Here is a 12,510-nt window from a genome sequence, read left to right on the forward strand (position 1 = left end):
ATACTTTTTTAGTTTTTTTTAATTTGCTTTTGAGATAGAAAAAAAGATAACGAAATATGAGATTTCCACAAAAACCATAAGAAAAATACCAACCACAACAACAACCTTTCCCATCTTCTAAAAACCCAAACAGATAAAAAATCAATATTGCTATTATGACAAAAAAGGAAACAAAACAAAAATAATATTAAAAAAAAAAAAGGCTGAAAGTTTCTGAAGTCTCTGGCAAAAGAAAAATTTAATATAAGAGAAGAGAGATGCGACAGTGAACATAATAAGAAAAGAAGACCAAACAAAAACGTGATCAGCGACGGCCACGAAGCCGGCGAATATTACGGCGTTCGACATTTATTACCATTGACATTTCAACGGCGGCTGAGCTTTCAGCTTCTCCGATCCCCTCTCCCTCTGTTCTGTTCTGTTTAAATCATGGTGATCGCGGCTGCTTCTTCTTTTTCCCTCGGTACTTTTTGAGATCTCTCTTCGTTTTTGTTTCTTCATTGACTAATCTGAAGTTGGTGTTTGGATATTGTGCATGGCTAAGAAACACGAATTTAATTAACCTTTTTTCTCATTAATGGCGAAGAAAGCCCTTTTTAGGAGATTCCTTTTGGCTGATGGATGACTCGTTTTTGATTTTTGATTTTTTTCTTCTAAAAAATCGAATTGGTTCTTGAGCTCCATAGTAAATTTGTTTTTTTGTTCGAATCTTCATTATTCCCTCAATGCTTGACTTTTTGGCGTTTAGCCTCCTCTGCTTTTGAATCTAACAAGACCTTGGTAATTTATTTCTGTGTCAAGTTTTATTTTTTTTGATTAATTTTGTTGTTGTCGTGGATGTTAGATGTTAATGTGATTATTAAACATCTTTAAATCTGATTAATTAACTCTAAAGGTCTCTTCTTTTGCTTTCTTAATTTTTTCCATTTTTCTTTTTTTTTTGGGGGAGGAATTGAACGTTCTTTGTATGTCTGTCTTCTTCATTAGGTCCATCCCATTGTCATCAATCTCACGCGGATGAGTTCTCTTCCTCTATGCCTTACAAAAGAAACGGCAGCTCAAGAAGTCGTGTATTTGATGGATGTGCCTCTGCTAATCTCTCTGTTTTAAGGTATTATGGTTTATCTCTAATGTGTGTTTGATTGAAGTTTAATATTTTTATAATCTTTTCTGATTGTTATTGTGTGTTTTCCCCTATTCAGTTCCAGATGCAAGATTCCTTTTTTTGGATCAGCATTTCATGTTTCATCAGGTGGGCATGACCTTGGCCTCACAAAAGTTTCGGTTGCTGCTGATTATTCTGATTCGGTTCCTGATTCATCTTTCTACGGCTATCACCCTCTAGAAGATTTGAAGCCGTCCAAAAGAGTGCAGGAGACAAAACTCTCTCCTGCTGAAGTAGCTAGGACTACCGTTGAGGTTTGTACCCGAGAAACACTAGAAAACATGCATGTTGAGTGTCATATGAACTAGCACAGTGTGGAGTTTTGCTGTTTTGAGTTTTCATGAACATGGTTTTCCTTTGTTTACTTTGTAGGCTAACAGCAGTGCTGTACTGATATTTCCTGGAGCTATTCACTGTGAACCACATGATCAGACTTCATGGTCCGAATTCAAGTATGTTATTGATGAATATGGAGGTAAGTCTTAAATTTCGTAGCTCGATATAATTTAATACCTATGGATCATTTTCATTTTCACTAGCTTCTTCGTTTTTTCCGATTTAGATATCTTTTTCGAAATTCCTGATGATGTGAACATCTTAGAAGATCCTGAAGCTAGTAATCCAGTGGTAAGTAGAATGTCACGTATATGTACATAATTGATAACATTTATTAGTTTGGTATAAGCACAACGTCCAACACCTATTTATCGGAATCTTCATCATATATGTGTAGAAAGCCTTTTTTGGAATGGATGTCCCACGATACGAAAACACACGGCTCCATGAGGAATATAACATTTCGGACATTGGTAATCTTGACCAAATCATTTTCGATGACCATTATTTCGAGGTAGGTTGAAGCTATTTCACTCTCTTAGTTTTCTTGCATAACGACTGATTTACTTTTCTGATCCACTTTTAAAATTCAAGTAGATTATGGATTCTGAAGCTAGAGACATTCCAGTCGATTGGGGAATGCCTGATACCTCCAACGCAGTTCATCCCATTTACTTTGCCAAGCACATGTCCAAGGTTATATATCTATGAAATCTGTAGTAGCATGATGAAAAAAACTAATAAATGACTTTGAGAAGAGTTTGCTCACTTGTTTAATAAACTTGGATCTTTGCAACAGTTACCAAATCGAACCCTTTAGTATTGGTGGATAAGCATTATATTTGATACTTACTGGTCTGGCATTGCATTGACTATGTCGTTGAGTTGGTATCTCTTGTCTCTGCAATTATGCAGGCCATCAGCATGGACTATGACCGGAAAATGGACTATCCGTCTAATGGTGTATCCATACTCGGATGCCTTAGGCCCGCTTTCCTTGACGAGGAATCATATATAAGAAGATTATTTACCTCGGAAGATAGAGATGACTATAGCTGGGAGGCTCAAGGTCCTTTCACATTTTTTTGACTCCAAATGCTGTTGATTTTGTGCATGTGAAAAGTTCTGTTTGACATCTTGAATTTCCCTCCCTTGGGATGTAGATAACCCAAGCACTAGTTTAAGACGTGACGAGAAAGATATCAGTTCAAGTTTATATAGATTAGAGATTGTGGGAATCGAGCTTCTCTCCCTCTATGGAGCAGAGGTATGTATTTGCCACGGTCTATTCTCTTTCCCAATTTCCCTTGAATAATTGTCAGACCATTTCGATGAAGACAAAAGTTTCTGAAAATATGGCTGGCATATGATATAGCTGACTTGCGAGCATGGACTCATTGTTTCAATTTTTTCCCCACGGTCTCACCGTGCGTTGATGTCTAGATTCTTTGACTATTTTCAGTCTTCTATAAGTTTGCAAGATTTTCAAGATGCCGAACCAGATATCCTAGTGCACTCTACTTCTGCAATCATAGAGCGCTTCAACAACAGGGGAATTAACTCCAGCATTGCCCTTAAAGCTCTCTGCAAAAAGAAGGGTCTTCATGCAGAGGTATTGTATCCAAGTCTCTGGATATAATCTGCAATACACCTAATCTCTAATACTGATCCCCCTTGTAATTCCTTATCTACCACATTTTTGTAACCCAGTCTTGCTACTTTGTTGTTATCTCATGCAGGAAGCTAACCTGATCAGTGTTGATAGTCTCGGTATGGATGTGAGAGTTTTCGCAGGTGCACAAGTCCAAACTCACCGTTTCCCTTTCAAAACCAGGGTGAGAGAATTCTCAGACCAAAACATTAAACAAAGATACACCTTTTTGCAACAAGAAAACAGAATTATAAGGAAATTGATATGCTAATGCTTCTCTCATCTTTGTTTGTGACAGGCTACAACAGAAATGGCAGCAGAGAAGAAGATCCACCAGCTACTGTTCCCTCGTTCCCGCAGAAGGAAACTGAAGTCTCATGATGAGAGTTTGAATGATGCATATCGTTAAAACCCTGTAACTGATTAAAGTCACGAAACGAAGAAACAAGTAAACAGAGACAGAGCTGTTTAGCCACGGGATCTATCTGGTACTTACATGAGCTCTTTTCTCTGACGTTTGTGTACATAACGATGAGCTTTCAAGTCACCGTACTAGAGCTGTGTGGGAGAGGCAGCCTCTTACATTGTAGTAGGAAGTAATATAAATTAAACCCAAGAATAAAGAGAAGTCGATACAATTGAAGAAACTTCTATAATAAGTCCAATGTTGTTCTCACAAGGTAAATCTTCATTCGTTTCTACAATTAAGATCAAAATAAAGCACTTTTTCTCTTTAGTAGAGCAGACCCTTCAGATAAATTTGTAACTTTTCTCTACTCGTAAGTTCTTTTCGTTTTGTCTGGAAGCAATAAACCAATATCTCATAGTCGATGACATTGACAAAACCCGGTGTGGTTAGGACTCCAGGTCACCATCCTCATCGAACAACTTTTTCCGCTCAGCCTCCTCGTCAACCGCTTCTTCAAGATCATTCTCCTTACTGAGAAAGATTGAAAATAGGAAAAACGGTGAAGAATAAGTCCATTGATGACGCCATGTGAGCAGAACAAATATTGTACTTGAAGAAAGATTAGAAAAGACTGTACATAGAGTATATGATAAGTCCTATAGCTGTAGTAGCAAATGCCAAGAAGTATAGCCAATCCACCTGATATTAGCACACATATATGACCGTTCGATCTCATCAACTGGTTTCTACGGACAGAAAACGTAAATGTTTCCTGATAATATAAAGTGTGCTATAACCTTCTCATGGTATACGAAAATGCGAATCAAAACTGACCACATGTCTGCTGTGAGCAACGAGAGGTTGAACATTGTTGAACCATTAGTCTGCAAAAGAAGTCAGATACATGGTCATTTGGGCATGATAAAACAAAGAGTGAAGGAGGTTTTTTTGACCATATGTTTGCAGCTTTGTCTCATACCTTGAGTAAGACGGGGACTAATGAGTAGAATAGAAACGTCGTGACTGCAAATCTAAGGAAAGGAAAAACCTGACATGGCAAAAGTGTAGAAGGGTAAAAAAGTTGATTTGCAGAAATTGAAAGTGGAAGGGATATAGCAAGAAACTTACAGCTCCAGCTGACCAGTGAATCGCTTTGAGCTCACTACGTTCAAGTATGCTTCTATGGACAAGTCAAGGAATAAACTCAGCTGAATTATGAATTTTCTTGAGATGAATCTAAAAATTACAGAAGAGTCTTAATTAGTATTGTGGTCTTAAGGATACATCTGAATGGCACTAATAATGGCACCAAAAAATCCCATAAAGGTCATCAACTCAATTGTGTCTCCTGCATTTCTCTTCACAACGAACTCCTATAACAAAAGAACAATAAATTTACATTTTTGTGCGATATAACAACATCTTCTTGTTTGTGGTAGACTTGCTTACCTCACTGGCATTACTGACAGCATATAAGGTTGCCCCAGCTATTACAAGAACATCTCCTTTGATAGGATTACTTCCTCCTGAAATAACCAGCAATTTATTTGCTGTAATCGAGTTTCTCACTGACTCTGTAGTTTAAAAAAACTGACTCAAGAATCAGTTTCAAAACCGTTACCAGCTCGGTCCCCTGCGTGGACGTCTGAGAAAACTACCATAACAACACCTAAGATGCAGATAACCACACCACTGATCTTCATCAATCTGTATTTTGTTTTCAGGAAAAGCCAAGTCAAGACCAAAACGCAAGGGATCGCCCAGCAGTCCAGTAGCATGACACTTGTCAATGATGAGTACTGATAAGCCTTCACCACTGTGAAAGCAAAGAAATAGGTTTTGCTTAATAATGTTCACCACAAAGCAGGCAAAATAACAGATTACTTATCAATGTTCAAGCCAAAAAAAAAAAAAAACTTGACAAAAGAAGAGATTTATCAGCTACAACACTCACCAAGAAAATTCGCCTCCACATCAACTAAAGCAAGGAGGAAATAGTAATACCATTTGATCTACATTAATCTCGCATTGAATATGTTAGCAATACTTGCTAGTTAAAAGACTATAGACACATTTTGTTTGGCACACATTGCTTTTGAAACTCAACACACTCATGTGCAGTTACCTCAACACAGAGTTAGACGAATGTTTCCAAAAGGAGAAATATTCAATACTGACCTTAATTTCGGATCTTCGATACAGCATCATACCTCCATAGATGATTGCCAGTAACACATAGTTTAGGAATGTTTGCGATGTTGGAACATTAATCCCTATTCAAAATTTAAGACAGATCATGAAAGCTGCTGGGGTAAAGGGTAATAAATCCTCAAAGCATAAGCGAAAAGAAGAAGAAGAAGCTTGAACCTTGTCTGGCGAGCTCGGAAGATGTAAAACCATTAGAAGTAGAAAGAAGAGAGAGGAGCTGTCCCAAACCAAGACCAATCAGAGTCTTCTTGGTCCTAAACTCCTTCAAATAGACATCCATCAACATTTGCTCTCTTCTTTTAAACTCTCCTTGTAGAAGAAAGCAGAGATGTCTACGGTGTGAAATGACGGTGAATGTAATAATGGGATACTATACAATGGATCAGACAGGAGAGCGTAGGGAGGAGTCTTTAAACTCTGCATTAAATGATGAGCACTGGGTCTTTTTGTTAGCTGTTGCCTTTTTTAATCCTCAATTTAATTGGACCAGTTCTTGGGATTGAGAAAGTCATTTATAAAATGTTAGGTGATGTAGTTACTATTTATATATATCTTTCTTATCCAACTGGCGAGAAACAAACACCGTTTGAAACATTTAAATTAATCTGCATCAAATATTTAAAGCCATATTACTATGTTCTTTACAATTACCAAATATTGGGAGAGAAATATACAACCTTGTCTCCACCCAAAAGTGTCTTCCAGGGAAAATTAATCTTATATGTTACAGAGCCAATGACATAGATAAATAAAAACCTCAGGGCTTTGATTAGCTAGGTAGTTAAGTTTCAGGTGATAGCAACTATAAGGCTGCTGCGAAGTGACTCACCATCCTCCTCATCAAAAAGCTTCCTCTCCCCACTTACCAGTACTTCTCCACGTCTTTCTTCCTCCTCATCTTTCTCCTTCCTGATAATATCAGCAAAGGTGTATAAACAATGGGGTGAAGAATACTGATCTCCATGGATTGTTTACCACGGGTGCAGAACAGGTATTGTACTTGAAGAAAAAACGTACATTGAGTAGATGATCAGTCCAATAGCTGTAGTAGCAAATGCCAAGAAGTAGAGCCAATCAACCTGACGTTAACACACATACATACATAATTTGATCTCATCAGCTGGCTTCTACAGACAGAAACTTTAAAAGAGTTTTTGAGTTACAAAATGAGCGGACCTTCTCGTGGTAACCAAAAGTGCGGATCAAAACAGCCCACATGTCTGATGTGAGCAACGAGAGGTTGAACATTGTTGCTCCATTGTTCTGAGAAGATCATGTTCAAAAGAAGTTATATATTCAAGACACATTGGCATGGAATAGAGAGTGGATGATCATATGGTTTCAGTTTAGTCTCATACCTTAATTAAGACTGTGATTAATGAGTAAAATAGAAATAACGCAAGTGCGACTCCAAGGTAAAGTAAAATCTGGAAAGTATAAAAGGATTCTAAGAAAAGAAGTCCGCTGGTTTTGCAGAGAGATTGAAAGGGAAATGAAAATCGCAAGTGTAGCAGAATGCTTACTGCCTCAGTTGACCAGTGAACCGCTTTGAGCACACCTCGTTCAAATATGCTTCTATGGCCAAGTCAAGGAATGTACTCTTTGATAGCATCTCAGCTGAAAAATATTCATACAGGTTTAAGAAACATAAAAGTATTTAGTCTTGTTTTTGGTAGGATACATCTGTATGGCAGCAATAATTGCGCCAAAAAGTCCCAAAAAGGCCAATAGCTCAATCATGTCTGCATTCTTCACAAGGAACTCCTATAAAAGAGAAATAAGCAGACTAGGATTACAAGTACACTAAATTTCTGAAGTTTTTGAAAGTATAGATTCGCGATATAATATTATTTCTTTCTTTGAAGTATGTGACTAGAGACTTCCTTACCTCACTGACATTACTGACAGCATACAAAGTTGCTCCAGCTATAACAAGAAGATCTCCTTTGACAGGATTACTTCCACCTAATAGCCACCATAAATATGCTTAAATCAAGTTTCTTGGGCCAATGTGTGAGTGTTTACTTGCAGGCTTTTGATGAATGAAGCCATGGTAAATGAACAAAGAGAATTAAAAAGAACTAATGAATCATTTTTACACCATTACCAGCTCGATCCCCTGCGTGGACGTCTGAGAAGATTACCATGACAACGCCAAGAATACAGATGACCACGCCACTGATCTTCATCATTCTGTATTTTGTTTTCAGGAACACCCGAGTCAATATCAAAACGCAAGGGATAGCCCAGCAATCCAGGAGCATGACACTCGTCATCGATGTGTTCTGAAATGCCTTCACCACTGTAATGAAATTACATTGTCACGAAAATGCAGGATCAGAGCTCAAGCCAAAGAATGGGACAAAAGAAGAGTGTTTTCTCACCGAGAAAGTTTGCCTCCACATCAACATAAGCAAGGAGTAAATAGTTATACCACTTCACCTACAACAATTTTGTGCACTGAAGATGTTAGCAACATTTGCTAGTTAAAGAACATTAGACCTCTTTCAAATACAAACTCTCATACCGTTTTTGTTGTTCCCCTATGAAAATATACAAAACTCACAGTCCAAATACCATTAATTCACCCAAGAGGAAGCAATAACCACACAGTGAGATCGAAATTTCCAAGAAAGGAGAGATCATTAATACCGACTTTAATTGCGGGTCTTCGATACAGCATGATACCTCCATAGACAATTGCAAGTGACAGATAACCCAGGAGTGACTGTGAGGTTGGAGCATTAATCCCTATAAATGGTTTCAAATTTTTGTAAGCCTATTATATGAATGTATTAAACAAAAGATTGGTTTCAATAAATGTGAAACCTTTTCTGGCGATCTCAGACGCTGTAAACGCAATAAAAGTAGAGACAAGCGAGATGATCTGTCCTAATCCAAGTCCAATCAGATTCTTCTTCGTCTTCATCTCATTGAAACTGAAACACACCATTACTGTTTTCTTCCTTCAATCAAACAACTCGGTGAGGAGAAACAAGCAGCTGGTAAGAGATAATGCTTTGTACAAGTGGATCATATTCAGATTAAAAAAAGTCATGAACAGTCTTTATTAATAGTATATTTTTATATTCTACAAACATGTAGTTTGTCTTGTCTTAACGAATTATTGACTTTTTAAATGCTTAACTGAATTAAGATGGATCTGTCTGGCAAGCGACCATTATAGAGCTCTGTTTGTTATTTTGTACAATAACCTGTGTGTGTGTGACCATAAACAGAACATCGTACATTGTAGTACTAAGTTAAATAAAAAGCATTAGATAATATCATAATATATAGAAGTTGATACATTTGAAGTAACTAACTCCTATAACTTATTTTGTGTTTACAGTTAAATTAAGATCAGTTAAAGCCTTTTAATTTTTAAACTAACTTTGTCTCCACCCAAAAGTTTCTTTCTCCTTACAGGTAACAACAACAACAACAACAACAACAACAACAACAACAAAACTTTGGGTTCAGGGGGGCGCACAACAACACCAACAAAACTCAGGCTTTGGGTTCAGGGGGGCGCACCTATAAGGCTATTTCGAACTGATTCACTATCCACTGCATCGAACAGCTTCGTCCTCTGCTCATCTGCCACTTCTCCACCTCCTTCTTCCTCCTGATCTTCCTCCTTCCTGAGAAATGCGAATATCAAGAAAAAGAAAACAAGGGGTGTGAAGAATACTGATGATCTCCGAGTGCAGAACAGAAATTTGGAGTCGAAGAAATATGAGAAAAAAAAAACTGTACATTGAGTATATGATCAGTCCAATAGCTGTAGTGGCAAACGCCAAGTAATAGAGCCAGTCAACCTAGCATATATAGCCAACATGATCACATACACTGGTTTCTACTGACAGAAATGGTAGCGTGTCCTCATATTCAAAGTGAGCTAACCTTCTCATGGTAAGCAAAAATGCGGATCAAAACCGCCCACATGTCTGATGTAAGTAACGAGAGGGTGAACATTGCTGAACCATTGGTCTGAGAAGACATATTTTCAAAATATATTATACGTTGCAGAGGCATATGGCGATAAACGGACACATTGACATGAAAACAGAGTGAAGGAGGTCACTGAAAGGTTTTTAGTTTTTTTCTTATACCTTGAGTAAGACTGTGACTAACGAGTAGAAGAGAAACACCCCGAGTGCAATTCCAAGGAAAGGCAAAACCTGAAACCACAAAAAACGTTAAAACTTTTAAGTCTTTGGTTAACAGAGATTGAAAGGAAAATGGATGTCTCTAATGTAGCAGCAAACTTACAGCCCCAGGTGACCAGTGAATAGCTTTGAGCGCATCACGTTCAAATATGCTTCTATGGACAAGTCAAGGTATATCTTCTTTGTTAGTATATAAGTTTAAGAAACATATAAGTGTTAGTTTTGTTGTTTGAAGGATACATCTGAATGGCACCAATAATTGCACCGAAAAGGCCCAAAAAGGACATGAGTTCAACTCTGTCTGCATTCTTCACAAGGAACTCCTATAACAGAGCGACAGTGAGACTAGAATTACAAGTATACTTAATTTCTTTTATGTACCATTCGGCGATATATTGAGAACATTATAGTCTTTTGTAGTATGTGATTAGAGACTTGCTTACCTGACTGACATTACTGATAGCATACAAGGTTGCTCCAGCTATAACAAGAAAATCTCCTTTGACAGGATTATTCCCACCTGAAAGCCACCACAATATGCTTAAAGTGAGTTTCTCGGGCAGGCTTGTTAAAGGATGAAGCCATTGTACGAAAAGAAGAGAAAAGGAAGTAATGAATGAGTTTACAGCATTACCAGCTCGATCCCCTGCATGGACGTCTGAGAAAACTACCATGACAACACCAACAATACAGATAACCACACCACTAATCTTCATCAATCTGTATTTTGTGTTCAGGAAAAGCCAAGTCAAGACCAAAACACAAGGGATGGCCCAGCAGTCCAGTAGCATAACACTCGTCATTGACGTGTTCTGATAAGCCTTATACACTGTAAAACCAAAGTAAAGGAGTAATGATTCAAATGCTCATAGTGATACTCTCCATAAAAAGAGTCAAATAACAGATTACTTTCTCTGCAGCCTCGGCTGAACAGAGCTTGAGCAAAATTAAGGGCAAGAGAGAGAAAACATGAGGTAAAGACGAAATCTTTCAGTCAGGACACTCACCGAGGAAGTTGCCCTCCACATCAACTAAAGCAAGGAGGAGATAATAATACCATTTGGCCTACAAATTTATTTACTCGTTAGTTATAAAATTACTAACGAAAGCTTCAATGCTCATTCTCACAACAGTTTATGTTTCCCTATAAAGTAGACAAAAATATTCACACAATGCACTCCAATGAATCACTAATTACAAAAGAGGATATTTAAGTAGTAGTATAACACACAGAGAGTGAAACATTGAAATCAAGAGAAAGAAACATAATACTGACTTGAATTGTGGATCCCCGATAGAGCATGGTACCTCCATAGACGATTGCCAGTAAGACATAACCCAGAAAAGCCTGTGATGTTGGAACATTAATCCCTAGAAGAAGATAATCAAAATTTGTTAGCCAATAAATGTTTCTTTAAAAGGGTTAGGTTGGAAAAAAGGTGAAACCTTTTCTGGCGAACTCAGACGTAGTAAAGCTGACAGAAGTAGAGACAAGCGAGACGATCTGTCCCAATCCAAGTCCAATGAGAGTCTTCTTCGTCTCAATCCCATTGAAATCGAAACACACCATTATTTGTTTTATTTCGTTTACCACAGAGTCGTGTATGTCGTCGGATTTAGCGAGGAGAGTGAAAGCTTCTTTTCTTCTTTTTCGGACAACAGAGAGGAGAGTGAAAGCTAGTCTTTTTCAATTCCACAAAAACATGGTCTAGTGTATGTCGCTGCTGCACCTCCACCGCCACCTCCACCTGCACCGTTGACTTTTTTTTACCTTTTCCTCGCTTGGGCTAAAATGTTAAATTAAAATAATTTTAAGGCCTCAAACGTAATTATCAAAGAACTTGGGTATAAATAACGAGAAATTTGAAAAACAGAGGAGATTAATTTGTTGCCCTCCGTTACAAGGAACAAACTTCAAAAAGATCACCACTCTGCGTGCATGATTGAACAAGATAACCCAAAAAAACAAAAAAAAAAGGCTGTAAAACCCACAACCTTAAACTCTACATAGGGGCAGTTTAACCATTTTGACACTTACAACTTTAAATTTAATGTAAACTTTTTAGTTTTTAATAGGTTGCTGTCACTATACCAACCTTTGACATTTTTAAGATGTCTTTTTTTTCCCCTACATTCAACTAATTAAAGTTAAACTTCTGTTATATTGAGAAAATGATATTTAAACAGTTTTGCAAAACATTATCGTTTATGAAAATAAATAGGTTAACCTTTTAAGTAAGAATATCATTGGTGATCGGCAGTGTGAATTGAAAGAGTATGTATTACTACTACCCCTGTAACTGTAAGTACGTATATAATTTAAAAAATAACTAATCAAATCAACGAAAGGGGTATGAAAAGATTTGGGAAAAATGTCATTTAAATCATGAACTTTCAAATTTTGGCCATTTAAATCACGAACTTTCTATGTGGCCATTTAAAGCATGAATTTTTTGTGGACTTAGTTTTTAAACCATCATCTTTCGTTAACAAAGCCAAATTGTACATCATATCCAAAAATTTGTTATAAAACAACTAACAAACATTTAGCCATCACTAATTCATCTCT

At 37.2% G+C, this 12,510-nt stretch overlaps 3 protein-coding genes across 8 annotated transcripts; 1 reads left to right on the forward strand and 2 right to left on the reverse strand.

Annotated features, from left to right (window-relative positions):
• The first annotated feature begins 211 nt into the window (after positions 1-211).
• On the forward strand, positions 212-3,888 carry LOC17887012 (uncharacterized protein At3g49140). The gene is made up of 12 exons (XM_006291034.2): positions 212-463; positions 988-1,111; positions 1,203-1,419; positions 1,538-1,640; positions 1,728-1,792; positions 1,899-2,015; positions 2,099-2,197; positions 2,417-2,570; positions 2,665-2,768; positions 2,964-3,113; positions 3,241-3,336; positions 3,451-3,888. Exons 1-12 carry the CDS (start codon positions 430-432, stop codon positions 3,559-3,561), a joined length of 1,374 nt encoding a protein of 457 aa, XP_006291096.1. The 5' UTR covers positions 212-429; the 3' UTR covers positions 3,562-3,888.
• LOC17885620 (solute carrier family 35 member F1) lies at positions 3,786-11,893 on the reverse strand. 3 transcript variants are annotated; one of them, XM_023783500.1, is made up of 12 exons: positions 11,388-11,870; positions 11,218-11,312; positions 10,962-11,006; positions 5,516-5,528; positions 5,183-5,377; positions 5,011-5,087; positions 4,846-4,934; positions 4,690-4,741; positions 4,541-4,609; positions 4,359-4,445; positions 4,199-4,260; positions 3,786-4,092 (listed from the first exon to the last, which is right to left on the reverse strand). In XM_023783500.1, exons 1-12 carry the CDS (start codon positions 11,509-11,511, stop codon positions 4,008-4,010), a joined length of 993 nt encoding a protein of 330 aa, XP_023639268.1. In that variant the 5' UTR covers positions 11,512-11,870; the 3' UTR covers positions 3,786-4,007. The 3 variants fall into 3 exon arrangements, with proteins under 3 accessions (XP_023639268.1, XP_006292408.1, XP_023639267.1); XM_006292346.2 differs by lacking the exons at positions 10,962-11,006; positions 11,218-11,312; positions 11,388-11,870 and adding exons at positions 5,740-5,834; positions 5,929-6,175 and having other exon boundaries at positions 5,516-5,573; XM_023783499.1 differs by lacking the exons at positions 3,786-4,092; positions 4,199-4,260; positions 4,359-4,445; ... (4 more) ...; positions 5,183-5,377; positions 5,516-5,528 and adding exons at positions 9,029-9,413; positions 9,529-9,590; positions 9,676-9,762; ... (3 more) ...; positions 10,385-10,461; positions 10,576-10,770 and having other exon boundaries at positions 10,949-11,006; positions 11,388-11,893.
• On the reverse strand, positions 6,355-8,792 carry LOC111830755 (solute carrier family 35 member F1-like). Of its 4 annotated transcripts, XM_023783496.1 has the most exons (11): positions 8,599-8,792; positions 8,426-8,520; positions 8,154-8,211; positions 7,877-8,071; positions 7,658-7,734; positions 7,451-7,533; positions 7,293-7,344; positions 7,128-7,196; positions 6,946-7,032; positions 6,787-6,848; positions 6,355-6,678 (listed from the first exon to the last, which is right to left on the reverse strand). In XM_023783496.1, exons 1-11 carry the CDS (start codon positions 8,720-8,722, stop codon positions 6,558-6,560), a joined length of 1,023 nt encoding a protein of 340 aa, XP_023639264.1. In that variant the 5' UTR covers positions 8,723-8,792; the 3' UTR covers positions 6,355-6,557. The 4 variants fall into 4 exon arrangements, with proteins under 4 accessions (XP_023639264.1, XP_023639263.1, XP_023639265.1 ...); XM_023783495.1 differs by having other exon boundaries at positions 7,128-7,344; XM_023783497.1 differs by lacking the exon at positions 8,599-8,792 and having other exon boundaries at positions 8,422-8,516.
• Positions 11,894-12,510: the final 617 nt, after the last annotated feature.

The sequence above is a fragment of the Capsella rubella genome, unplaced genomic scaffold, assembly GCF_000375325.1.
Source record: "Capsella rubella cultivar Monte Gargano unplaced genomic scaffold, Caprub1_0 scaffold_5, whole genome shotgun sequence".
In the NCBI taxonomy this organism is placed as follows: domain Eukaryota; kingdom Viridiplantae; phylum Streptophyta; class Magnoliopsida; order Brassicales; family Brassicaceae; genus Capsella; species Capsella rubella.

Excerpts from the sequence above, each read along its gene's own strand:
- LOC17887012 (XM_006291034.2), top strand. The coding sequence starts at position 430 with ATGGTGATCGCGGCTGCTTCTTCTTTTTCCCTCG. Across the intron at positions 464-987 it reads TGCTTCTTCTTTTTCCCTCG|GTCCATCCCATTGTCATCAA; the intron begins GTACTTTTTGAG and ends CTTCTTCATTAG. Across the intron at positions 3,114-3,240 it reads AGAAGGGTCTTCATGCAGAG|GAAGCTAACCTGATCAGTGT; the intron begins GTATTGTATCCA and ends TATCTCATGCAG.
- LOC17885620 (XM_023783499.1), bottom strand. The coding sequence starts at position 11,511 with ATGGTGTGTTTCGATTTCAATGGGATTGAGACGAAGAAGACTCTCATT. Across the intron at positions 10,265-10,384 it reads CTATCAGTAATGTCAGTCAG|GAGTTCCTTGTGAAGAATGC; the intron begins GTAAGCAAGTCT and ends GCTCTGTTATAG. Across the intron at positions 9,414-9,528 it reads GGACTGATCATATACTCAAT|GAAGGAGGAAGATCAGGAGG; the intron begins GTACAGTTTTTT and ends CGCATTTCTCAG.
- LOC111830755 (XM_023783495.1), bottom strand. The coding sequence starts at position 8,722 with ATGGTGTGTTTCAGTTTCAATGAGATGAAGACGAAGAAGAATCTGATT. Across the intron at positions 8,072-8,153 it reads TGTGGAGGCAAACTTTCTCG|TGGTGAAGGCATTTCAGAAC; the intron begins GTGAGAAAACAC and ends ATTTCATTACAG. Across the intron at positions 6,679-6,786 it reads GGACTGATCATCTACTCAAT|GAAGGAGAAAGATGAGGAGG; the intron begins GTACGTTTTTTC and ends TGATATTATCAG.